Source organism: Diabrotica virgifera, chromosome 3 (assembly GCF_917563875.1).
Source record: "Diabrotica virgifera virgifera chromosome 3, PGI_DIABVI_V3a".
Classification (NCBI taxonomy): Eukaryota; Metazoa; Arthropoda; class Insecta; order Coleoptera; family Chrysomelidae; genus Diabrotica; species Diabrotica virgifera.
The window spans coordinates 33,163,879-33,176,685 of record NC_065445.1 but is presented as its reverse complement, the minus strand read 5'-3'; the positions used below and the strand labels follow the sequence as shown (position 1 = coordinate 33,176,685).

Here is a 12,807-nt window from a genome sequence, read left to right as displayed (position 1 = left end):
ATATAATAAAGTATAGATCGATTACTGTTGGTATTAAAGAAAATTAAAAAAAAAGTTTTGTTTATTTTTTAAAAGGTACATTTTTGTTAAGTAAAGTTGTTTTGATAAAACGAAAACTTTTGGAGTTATTAGCAGAAAACTTATTAAAAACATTGATTTTTTTGATACAACACTTTCGATAGTGAATAAATCGGAAACTATTAATTTTATCAAAAAAATGTATAGAACGTTTTTTGCTTAGAATGAATGTTTTTACCAACTTTTGTGGTCAAAATATAATAAAAAATTTCCACCCCCCGAGATGGGGTGGCAACCACCCTCATTGTAAAAGCTCCGTTCGGCATGATATAGATTTTGATCCTTGGACTATCCACTACTTATTCTCAAATTTTCAAGCAAATCGATCAATTCGGTAAAAATTGCGAGGTTTTGTTCTATTTTAAGCTTCATTACTTGGACTATTGTGTCAAGCTAAAAATTGATCTAAGACTGAATAGTGAAACGCGTATGTATCGTAAGCTGAGCTTCAGCACGTCTTAAGCTTAATATATATATATATATTAGTTCAACCAGGCCTCAGACTCCTAAGAATTTTATTTTGTTAATTTGTTCAATATCTTCCTTTTTATCTGGATCCTTGTTATGACTTTAACCCTCTTACTAATAACCAGGGTTTTTGTTTTTTTATATTTATTGTTAAACCAAACTGTTCCCCAAAGTAACAAATTAGTGAAATAGTAATTACAAAGTAATAATTCCAAAGTTGATATTTTGATTGGCAATAATAAACAGACTATTATTATTTAAATCCTTGGTGAAAATAAGGAGCTTGGATTTGTCCAGGGTTATTTTTAAGCCACACTGTAAACATTCCGCATAAACTTTTTGAACTATTCTCTGAAAGTTATCAATACTCTCCACCAACAATGCAGTATTGTTCGCATACTCTAAATTATTAACAGGAATTCAGCTTACAATTTCTCCAGCTGTCTAGCTGTCCTCGTTTAATTTTGATTTTATTCGATTTATCGCATTGGTAGGGAGCCCAAGCGGGGATTTTTGCAGTTACTCGAGCACGTCAGTTTATCATATGGGGAGAAACATGGTACCCTGCAGATGTACATCTACCATATATTGGCTCTTAACACAGGGGGGCCTAAAAAAATCTATCCTTAAAAATACTCGAAATTGTCAGTAAATAAATTATGTTAAGGAATAAACTACGTTAATAAATAATCCATGTTAACTAAACCACGTTGGGGGCCAAATTGCTAGGGTCTCTTTTTTTACCTTCCGGTAAATTACCTAGGCAAATGGATAGCAAGAAGGATGAAAAATATTCAAAGGTAATACCACGAGTCCTCTAAATTTTATCGATAAATTTTTTTTTCACGAAAACTTCTTTATTTGGTAAAATTACGAAAACAAACCGAATGATAAAATCACGAGTCCGAAAGACGAGTGATTTTATCCATTTCGGTTTGTTTGAGTGATTTTACCCTAAATAAAGAAGTTTAAGTATGAAAACGAAAAAATTTATCAAGCAAAATTTAGAGGGCGAGTGGTATTTGAAAAGATTATTTTGTGAACCAATATGTATTATTAGTAAATATGGGCATCTCTGAAATATTTTTAAGACAACTAGGATCAATGTCTTAAGTAGGTTATAGATAAATTATTTTATGATTTAAAAATGAACCAATTTATTTATTATATTGTTAATACATAAAAACTGTTTAAATCGAAAATGAACAATTATTAAAAACACAATTTTTATAACTAATATAAGATTTTCCAATGTCGTTCGTAATTAAGGTATGTACGTATTATGTGAAATTTAGGGTACTTTAAGTTTTATCAGGGAAGAGACTGTTTTATCAAGGAAGAGGCTGTTTTATCAGTATTACACTCAATGATTGGCTAGAACGACGCGTGGTGATTGGCTGAAAAAGCAAAAACGTCAGAATTTTACAGGTGAAAAAATAATCAAAATAAAATTAATTATTTGAACAGTTTTATACTACCGGCAAGACTACTTGAATATGTTGAATTATATTTATTATTTACTCGGAAGTGGGTGGGTAAAAGATTGAGCGTTTTAAATTAAATATCACTGTATTAAATGAAATATATTTATTATTTTAAATTATTACTATTATATTCTATTGCTGATTTTATTTATTTATTTAATATATGCAAAGTAAAAAGTGAACCGTAACAACCTCCAACTTCTTTTTTGAACTTATACCGGGTGGAAGAAAAGAAATGTTTTACTTATGTTTAAGTTTGAGACACCCTGTAGAGAGGACAAGATATAAGTATGAACATACATCGAAATCGTATTTTTTCTTACGTTTTGTGAATATTTTGTTTTTTTGAATCTCCGTGATATTTTTAGAAACAAACAAAATAGATGGTTTTATTTTTTAACATGGCGTGTTTTAACTGAAATAAAACTAAATTAACAAAAAAAAACACTGGTCGACACCTTAAGAGTTATTTGTTGATCAAGTGAGCGCTATACACAGCGCAACATAACAGAGACGAGATTGTGTAATGGAGGCTCTGTCATGGTCTGGAGTGGAATTTTCTTGAGAGTAAGTACGGATTTCGTGTCTACTTGGAGGCTCTTTAAATATCGAGAGGTGCATTGTATAAATTTTCTTTCTTGGAACACTTTCTTCCTTTCACACTGAAAAAACATATTAAAGAGTAAAACCGATAAAATTTTCACAAAATATGAGACTGCAACATAATTTCGAGGTATACCATAAAAGTACTTTTGTACCATTTCCTCCCTACAGTGTGGCGCAAACTTTTATTTCAGATAAAACACATATTGTGTGTGTTTATGTTATATAATTTCCTGACTGTGGATTTAATCCATTAGCCGAATACAGCACATGTTAAAGAATAAAATCGTATATTTTCTTTCTTTCTAAAGATATCAAAGATATTCACAAAAGAAAATATTCAGAAAACAAGCCTATAATACGATTTCAATCTATACACACACTTTGTACGTTGTCCTCCCTACAGGGTGTCTCAAACTTAACATAAGAAAAACATTTCTTTTCTTCCAGTAAGCTTTAAGTTTGAGTAAGCCTTTACCCAAGTGTATAAATACCAAAGAAAAATCTAAATTAGATAATAAAAAAAATTAGCGGAATCCTTTAATCTGTTAAAAAAAAATCAACTATGAAAATGAACAAAATTTTAGGTAATGCATAAATTTTGAAACTTCTTCTTCTTCCTTCTTGTATGTAGGCTTTAAAACCTGTTTCTTCTTCAATATTAGCCTCCTAAATTGTTTAAGTTATCGCACCATCTTTTTCTTGGTCTGCCAATACTTCTTCGTCCATTTGGTGACTTATCTCGTGCTATTCGTACTATCCTATCCTCTGCCATTCTACTAATGTGTTCGTTCCACTCCTGTTTCCGTTTTGTCACCCATCCATTTATGTCTTCTACATTGCATGATCTTCTTGTGTTTTCGCTTTTCGCCCTATCCAACAGAATTTTCCCTGATATTCGTCGGAGTATTTTCATCTCTGTTGTTTCTAGTAGTCGTCTCGTTTTAGATGTGTCAGGTCTTGTCTCCGCCGTGTAAGTCAATATAGGTCTAATTGCTGCTTTATAGATTCTTGCTTTTGTGTCTTGTCTTAGGTGTTTGTTCTTCCAGATTGTGTGGTTAAGAGATCCCGCCGCTTTACTTGCTTTTAAGCTTTGTTGTCGTACTTTCTCTTCCATATTTCCGTAACTATTCCCAGATATTTAAACTTTGCTTCCTGCTTTATTATTTTCCCATCAATTTCGATTTTAAATCGTAGTGGGTATTTAGATGTTGTCATACATTTGATTTTTTCTACTGATATTATCATATTGTATTTCTTGGCTGTTGTATTGAAGATGTGTGTTAATCTTTGGAGATCGTCTTCTGTCTCGGTGATTAATGTGGCGTCGTCTGCATAACATAATATTTGAATTTATTTGTTCCCCATTCTGTAACCATGACCATGACCTTTACCTGTAACCATGACCTTTACGTACTGCTTCTATTATTCCGTGCATTACTATATTAAAGAGCATTGGGCTTAACGAGTCACCTTGTCTGACTCCGCTTTGTACTGGTATAAACTTCGTTAGTTTTCCATTTATTTTTGCCTGTATTCGATTATGAAAGTAGATGTTTTCGATGGTTTGTATAATATTGATTGGTATGTTTATAATTATTCCTTTTGAATTATTACCATTATTAATTATTACTTTTGAAACTATGTTTATAATTATTCTATTGGATTTCCTAGAAACATCGACACATTTATTTATTTTTTTTTTATTACATTATATGTTTTATACAGAGTGTTCCAACGAAAGTTTGACCCCTCCCCCAGAAACTCAGAAACCGAGAGTTTCTTTAGGGACGCATTTTGCATGAAAATTACCCATTTCCCTACCCCGCATCAACCACCAGTTTTTTTAATATCAAGTGTAGTCGAATGGCACATCATTTGAGAGGTATTTTTTTCTCTACAGGACCCTCTAATTTTTTTTTTAAAGGACATCGCACACATCTTATGAAAAATATAATGTCACTCAAATTCAATAAAATTTATACGATTAGATTCATTTTAATATAACGATCAATTCTTATCATTGCGCCAACTCCTAATTAAGATTAATTACGGCGCAAATTGCAATTAAAATTTAACGAAATCACATTTTTGGAGTCCATAAAATGTTAGTTTACAATCATTATTGCTCTGAGTGCTATTCATAACAGCTTAAATCCCGCTGGGCCTAAGCGGATTAGTGAAACTAATCCGCTGATTTATGGAGTACCGAAAATCTGGGTATTTTAAAATATTTTTTCTCTCTCTAACTTATGTACCTACCCATTTGATTTCAAATTTATTTATATCAATTTCTGCTCTTATTTTTGAAAATAGAGAGTTGGCGCAATGATAAGATTTGATCGTTAATTTAAAACGAATCTATTGGTATAAATTTTATTGAATTTGAGTGACATTATATTTTCCATAAGATGTGTGCGATGTCCTTTGCGGAATAACTTTAAAGATAATTTTAGATTTAACAAATTTATAATAAATTTGTTAAGTCCAAAATTATCTTCAAAGTTATTACGTAAATAAAAAATAGAGCTTAGTTTAGAGAAAAAAATTACCTTTCAAATGAAGTGCCACTCGACCACACTTGCTATTAAAAAAAATGGGGGTCGATGCGGGGCAGTAGGGGGTTACATTTAAGGGTATGAATTTTGCATGAAAATTTGTCCCCCTCCCATTAAAAATTGACGTGTTTTTTTTTAATTTTGAAGAAGCTCTTGGCTTCTGAGTTTCTGGGGGTCAAATTTTCGTTGGAACAGGCTGTATATTATTTTTATTTATTTATTTAAGACGAGATACAAACAGACATGTAAATTTTCTCTGATGCCATATGGTACACACATATAAATATTTAATATATAAAAGAATAATTAATTCATATTCTTATATTATGATTATATTATATATTATATTATATTATATTATTATATATTATAAACATCGACTAAAAAGCACATGGTACGTCAGTTGTTGCATCCGCATTGCACAAGTGCGACTTTTATCACTTTCTTTACCATTGTATGTCTTGCACAAACCACGTTTTTAAAATGGTCACACTTCCTATTAATTTTAATTGGTTTCAAAGAAGAGCAAGAATACATATTTCATCCATCGGATTATTTTCTAATTTTAAAGCAGAGGATGTACGCTATTATTACATAATACTACTTAGCATTTTACCTTATAGTTTAACATAATCAATGGTTTGTCATAATGTGCGTTCATAGTTTATCATTATTAATTTATGAACCAGATATTACGTCACGAGCATAATATATATAATTAATGAAATATATTATTATAGATTTAACGGAATTTTCTCGCTTGATATTTATTACACAAGATTATTAGGCATTATTGTATTGTATTTAGCTCAATACTAGAGTTAATAAGCTTAATCTGCAGTATATTTTGGACAATTGCCCATACACATAACATATTCTAAGAATCTAAGTATTTCAAAGCATAGTTTGCTATAATTTTGAAACGAAAAGTTTGCATCTAGTTAACTTTTTTCTCGGCTTCATGGTAATATTAAAACACCAAATTTGTGTTATTTTTATACCAAAGTGCGGATCTTTACTTCAAAATAAAGCTACATGAAACTGTGTAATCGTTGTGGAAGTTTTCTTTATACCCATTCAAAACGCAGTTAATTGATATCTTTTTCCAATGCGAAAATTAAAATCAGCGAATCAGGAATCGATGCCCAAGCCAAGGAAAAAACTATTACTACAGACTTAACTGAACTTTCCCAGGAGTTCCCGTTGTTGTGGACTCTAGTCGATGGATGTTCGGCCGACTTCTCCTGTTTTCTTGACGTCAGTTAGTTGTTGAGATTTCCCATGAGATATTGTCGATGTTCGGCTGGCTTTCCTTGTTCGATCCTATGGCTGCAGCACCCTAGGGTGGTCCTCGACTGGTGTTATGCCTAATCTTCAGAGGTTGCCATGAAATTGAGTTTAAAATGGTTCCAAATGGTTCAAAATTGTTCCAAATGGTTCCAAATGGTTCCAAATGGTTCCAAATAGTTCCAAATGGCCAGGTTGGCAAGGAGACCTGGCCACGAAATAACTATAATTTAGTATGTTAGGTATTTTCTTTATGGAAGAAGAGTTGGAAAAAGCATAAGAAAAGACTTAAAGACAAAAAACGGCAGCGTACAAAGGTGCCATCTACTCTGATGAATATGAACAAAAAAAATTTAATTCAAAACTATCGTTTTCCTATTGTCTTTCTTTTCTTTATTTAATTTATTATATCAGTTTCATCCAATCCTGTATCTGTTATAGTTACCCCCCCCCCAATATTTATATTCATTTATTTATTGTATTGAGTTGTTATTTATCTCTAAGTCTTCTACTCTGTTTTCAATGACAATGTATCATAATTAATTTCCAAATCCAGCTTCCAAATTGTTCTTCCAGCTGTTTTATCGATATCGTTTTTTTTTTGTCTTCTGCTAAAATTATTTGATCATCGCCAAACAACGGACTATGGATATAGTTTTCGTCAATTTTTGAACCCATCTGTCGACATCTCTGGTTCCATTTTTAGTGTTTCATCTATAGCAGAGGTTCTCAATCTGTGGTACATGTACCACTGGTGGTACATGTCACTATTTGAGGTGGTACACAAAACACACAAAAAATTAAAATAGTAGTACTTAGTAAGTCTTGGTAATACAATCTAAACATATAGGTGGTACCAAAAATAATAAAAGAACTGGAGGTAGTATATGACTCAAAAAGTTTGAGAACCGCTGATCTATAATAAAGTTTAAATAAGGTTGGTGACAGGCTTGAACAATCAGAACGACATAACATCCTTGTCGAAGTAATTTATCGACTTTAGCCGGTTCTTCGTAGTTTTGTTCGACTTTTATTCTACATTCATTGTCTTTGTAAAGTTATTTTACGGCATTTATCTTCTCTATGATTTTCCATTGCTTTCAACAGGTTGTTAACTGGGACACTATCATAGCTCTTTCGGAGGTCCACCAGTACAATGTGCAATTAAGCGTTGAACGCTATTGATTTTTCTATTACTTGTTCTATAGAAAATATATTGTCACTACATAAGACAGGTTCATTTCAATAATAACTTCAAAACCTTCAGTTGTTCATTCCTCTGGTCAAAACTATTTCTAAACAGCAAAAGATACAGCTATCTATATAACAGTATTTTTGCAAAGGTATGAATGTGTGTCTTGACTGTCCTAGATGTAGTCTGGTTAGCACTGTTATTTGTAAGTGGCGATTGTCAGTTCTTGGATACCAACGTATTATCTCGTTTTTGATAAATCGAAGTTTAGAATGAGATCGGCATCACTCGCGTTTCCATAATTAAGCACAACACTTTCTACTTGAGCCACGATTTTATGTAAGTCACATCATGGTGAGCACTCACTTACTATTTTACTATCCTTTATATTGCTGCACCCCATGATCTTTTATCTGCTGCTTCATTACCCTCGATTTTACCATACCAATTTTATTAGCTTATTTTTTTGCTGGGCAATTAGAAGTTCGGATTTAATTTTTTTTCTATGGGGTGTTTGGGATATAGATGATGTATGGCTGCGATACAGCCAAGAGAATCGGTAACAATAAGAGCTCGTAGAATCTTAGAGGTATTTAAATATTTTAGAGCTTGGTATATGGCATAAAGTTCTGCCGTGAAGGTGGTCGTTTCTGAGGGAAGTTTAAACAAGAGATTTGATGTTGGGGAAATTATAGCTGAGTCTACATCATCATTTGATTTAGATGCGTCTGTGAAGATAGCAATAAAAATTTTATGTGCCTCTAAGTTATTTATTTAGCTTTTAATTAAAGTAATGAGAGGTTTTTGTTTAATGAATTGAGTAAGAAAAGATATACACTCCGGTGTTTTTACTTTCCAGGGGGAAGGGTGGTCAAAGTTTGTTAGGAGAAAGATTGGGAGACTAATGTCTATGTCTAGGGAGTTGAATACTATCCTCAGTCGTTGGTAATAAGGTATTTAGTCTAGTAAAATAAGATTACACTACATGTAAATCAAAATGTAGATTCGTACAGGTTGGAACAAATTTTATATCAAAGTTTAGGTGAGTACAAAAGATATTTTCAAGAAAGTATCCAAATCATATAAGGGGATGATTGTTTAAATATTTTAAAAAAGGTCATTTTTGCACAATATTCACTTTTTTAACTGCTGAGGTAATTCACATTTTAATGGAGGTCTTTAGGGTTTTTTTCTACAAAGCTGAAGGACAAATCTTTCACCTAGGACTTAATAAATTAAATTTGACCCCCAATTTATTTAAATAATTATATATAAAATTTAAAAATCAAATTTGAAAAAAGTATTATTTGCGTTTTAAATAAACAATATAAATTATTTTGTTTAATAGGAGAAGTTAAAATTTAATAGGAGAAGAAAAAAATTGGTTAAAAAAATGTTTAATAATTTATGAGATATTTCATTTGTTTATCAAATGTTACTATATTTTCAATTGCAAAATCGCGGTTGTTACCAAAAGAATATAAAACTGTGTAAAACCTCGTTACTTTTATTTTTATGTAAATTTTTGGTAAATGTGTTAATAAATTCAAATTTCAATTTAACTCCCCTCTAAAATGGCATTTGAAAATTGTTCTAATTTGTTTATAATTTGTTTTTTAATAACGTCACGGGGATTAAACATTTTGAAATGCTGTTCCAATAATCCTGGGAATTTTTCACTAATTTTTTTTTGTCGTTTTTTTCTTCTTCTTTTTTTCCTTATAGTAAAAGATATAGTTTTGCTTATAGAGGGGGTTTCATTAAGAATATCCAATCTCTGAGTTGTCGATTCTAGACCTCAAAATATTAAGATTTAACCATGGATCCTTATTGAGTTACAGGGTGCTTTATTTAAAAATTTAAAAAATATTTTTGCTCAGTACTTTAAAACTATTCCACATCTATAAACCCTCTCTATAAGCAAAACTATATCTTTTACTATAAGGAAAAAAAGAAGAAAAAACGACAAAAATATTTGTTAATTAGTGAAAAATTCCCAGAAATCCGATTATCGCAACAGCATTTCAAAATTTTTAATCCCTGCTACGTTATTAAAAAAACAAATTATAAACAAATTAGATCAATTTTCTAATGTCAATTTAGAGGGGAGTTTAATTGAAATTTGAATTTATCAATACATTTGTCGAAATCATACATAAAAATAAAAGTAATGAGATTTTAAATAGGTTTATATTCTTTTGGTAACAACCGCGTTTTTGCAATTGAAAATATAGTAACAATTGATAAACAAATTAAATATCTCATAAATTATAAAATATTTTGAGCCAATTTTTTTCTTAATACCGGTAATATAGCGCAACTTCTTCTATTAAATAAAATAAATTTTTATTTAAAACGCAAAAAATATTTTTTTGAAAATTTGATTTTTAAATTTTATATATAATTATTTCAATAAATAGGGGGTCAAATTTAATTTATTAAGTCTTAGGTGAAATATTTGTCTTTCAGATTTGTTGAAAAAACCCTAAAGACCTTCATTAAAATGTAAATTACCTCAGCAATTAAAAAAGTAAATATTGTTCAAAAGTTACCCCTTTTTAATTATTTAAGCAATGATACCCTCATATGATTTGGATACTTTTTTGAAAATATCTTTTGTATTCACCTAAACTTTGATATAAAATTTATTCCAGCCTGTACGGAATTTTATTTTGATTATTTTTTATCTTATTAATCTAATTGTTATGGGGGTAATACCTTTGTTTGCTATTAATTATAACTTTTCTAACTTAAAATTTTAGTACTATTAAAATATTGTATTTTAATAACACATGAATCGACGGCAAACAAAAATATTAGTTATCTCAACAAATATATTATTAGTACTTTACAAATATAAATGAGGTGTACTATTTGTTTGCATACTACATATTGAAACTAGAGACCTGTTTGTCAAGTGATTGATTTTGTACCATTGAAGATTGATTATTGCGCATTTCTAGTATTGACTTCGACTTTCCGTTTTCGTATTTGGTCAGTAACCTTTAAAAAAATTACACAACACGGTTAATTCAAGTAGTGGCTTTCCTTTTTCAGGTTCAACGATGAAATTCTTCATTTGCCTGGCTTTCATCGGTTTCGTAGCAGCTTTTCCACAAAAGGAAGGCAGTGCGTATACCCAGGAAGCGATTCGACAAGCACAAAATACGTTTTTAATTCCAAAAGATGCTCAGATTCAAAAGGTAAATTGTTATTGATTTTTGGCTGTTTGTAATGAATTATTTAGTTTAAAAGAGGAGGAAGAATATCCGGTTTTATGAAATAATATACTTGCCAGAAAACGTAAAAATTTCCGTTGCGTTATATCTCTAATTAATAAATATTGGACTTTACTAATACACTTCTTCTTCTTTAAGTGCCGTCTCCTAATCGGAGGTTGGATATCATCATCACTATCTTTACTCTATCCACCGCTGCTCTAAAGGGTTCTATAGAACTGCATCTAAACCAGTCCCTTAAATTCTTTAACCATGACACTCTCCTTCTTCCTATACTCCTTCCGCCTCTTATCTTTCCCTGTATTATCAGTCTTAGCATTTCATATCGCGGTCCCCTCATTACGTGTCCCAGATATTGTAACTTTCTTATTTTTATTGTGTTTATTATTTCGCATTCTTTACCCATTTCTCGCAGTACTTCCGTGTTCGTTTTCCTCTGTGTCCATGCTATTCTGAGCATTCTTCTGTAACACCACATATAAAATGACTGTAGCTTATTTATGTGTTCTTGCTTTAATGTCCAGCTTTCAAATCCATATTGTAGTATCGAGAACACGTAGCATCTCAAAGCTCTTACTCTCAGTTCTAAGCTAAGGTCTTTGTTGCAGAGAACTGTTTTCATTTTTACAAACGCATTTCTTGCTATTTCTATCCTGGTCCTTATTTCTGTTGTTTCATCATTTTTCTCTGAAATCCAGTTTCCTAGGTATTTGTATTTATCAAGCCTTTCTATCGGTACATTTCCCAAATGTATGCTTGTTTGTATGTTTGTTTTCTTAGTTTACTAATGTACTCACAGACACAAATATTGCATTTTTATTTTGAGTATGTTTTAAAAGAATATTTTTTCCTTTTGAAGAGTTTTGTACTTTTTGCTGCTAAATAAGTTTTGTGGTGGACAATTCTACGTATATTCATTGTCAAGTAGTTTACATATTGAAGTGCTACAACAAATTTGTACAGAATTTAATCAATTATTTTCATTTTGCTTAGATATACCATTTACTGAGAAAGAAAATAAATACTTATTATTTTACGAACACTTTTTATGGCAACTGTGTAACAATTTATTATTTAGTATTTCCTCCCCTAGCTCTAGTGATAACCTGCATCCGTCTTGGATGGTTTCTTGCAGATGTCGATTCCATTCTTCATGTGCAACAATTTTTAATTCTGCAATAGAGTTTGAAGCTGGATTTCTTGCTCGTACCTATGTATAGGCACTTTGTTTTAGGATATCCGATGCATGTCCTATTTTTGGGATTTGCAAAAAGACCCGTTGATGGCTAGTCTAGACCTCCAATCCCAACATCCTCAAGATATTTTATGACTGTTCCTACGGCATGTGCTTGTGCTTCTGAAAAACGAGAAGGAATAATTGTGATCGGTGAAGTAATCATAATTTGCAATATGCGGACGATACAGTACTCCTAGCTTTTAGTCAAGAAAATCTGCAAACACACTTTCTAGTGTCGTTGAGAGTTGTAGGAAGGTTGGTCTGGATCTGAACATACGGAAAACCAATATACTGGTAATAAATAAACAACAGAATATAAAACCGTCTATATATGTACGTAATATCAAACTTGAGCAAGTTTATAAAATAATTTACCTTGGATAGCAATTAAGTTGTAACGCAGAAAGTCACGGCTAAATTAGATCCAGGATAGAGCAGGTCATAGCGGCTTTTAGAAGGATGTCCAAGGTGTTATGTAATAGAGACCTAAAATTGGCATTGAGAATCTGCCTACTTCTCTGCTACGTGTTTTCGGTCTTACTTTATGGCGTCGAGTCCTGTACTGGGAATAAAATCGATCTAAATCACCTTGAGGCTTTCGAAATGTGGTGCTATAGAAGAATTTTAAGTTTTTAAGTTTTTTGGGTGGAGAAGATGCGAA

At 31.2% G+C, this 12,807-nt stretch overlaps 1 protein-coding gene across 3 annotated transcripts in view; it reads left to right on the top strand.

Annotated features, from left to right (window-relative positions):
• Nucleotides 1–12,807, top strand: part of LOC114329826 (uncharacterized) — a 51,580-nt gene that overhangs the window by 24,210 nt on the left and 14,563 nt on the right. For 2 of the 3 annotated variants that reach the window (XM_028279072.2, XM_028279073.2), the window contains exon 2: nucleotides 10,728–10,873. In XM_028279072.2, the coding sequence (XP_028134873.1) occupies nucleotides 10,736–10,873 (138 nt within the window). In that variant the 5' untranslated portion in view covers nucleotides 10,728–10,735. Of the gene's footprint in view, nucleotides 1–10,626; nucleotides 10,665–10,727; nucleotides 10,874–12,807 lie in introns of those variants that run through there. The other variant, XM_050647850.1, reaches the window with a different exon arrangement.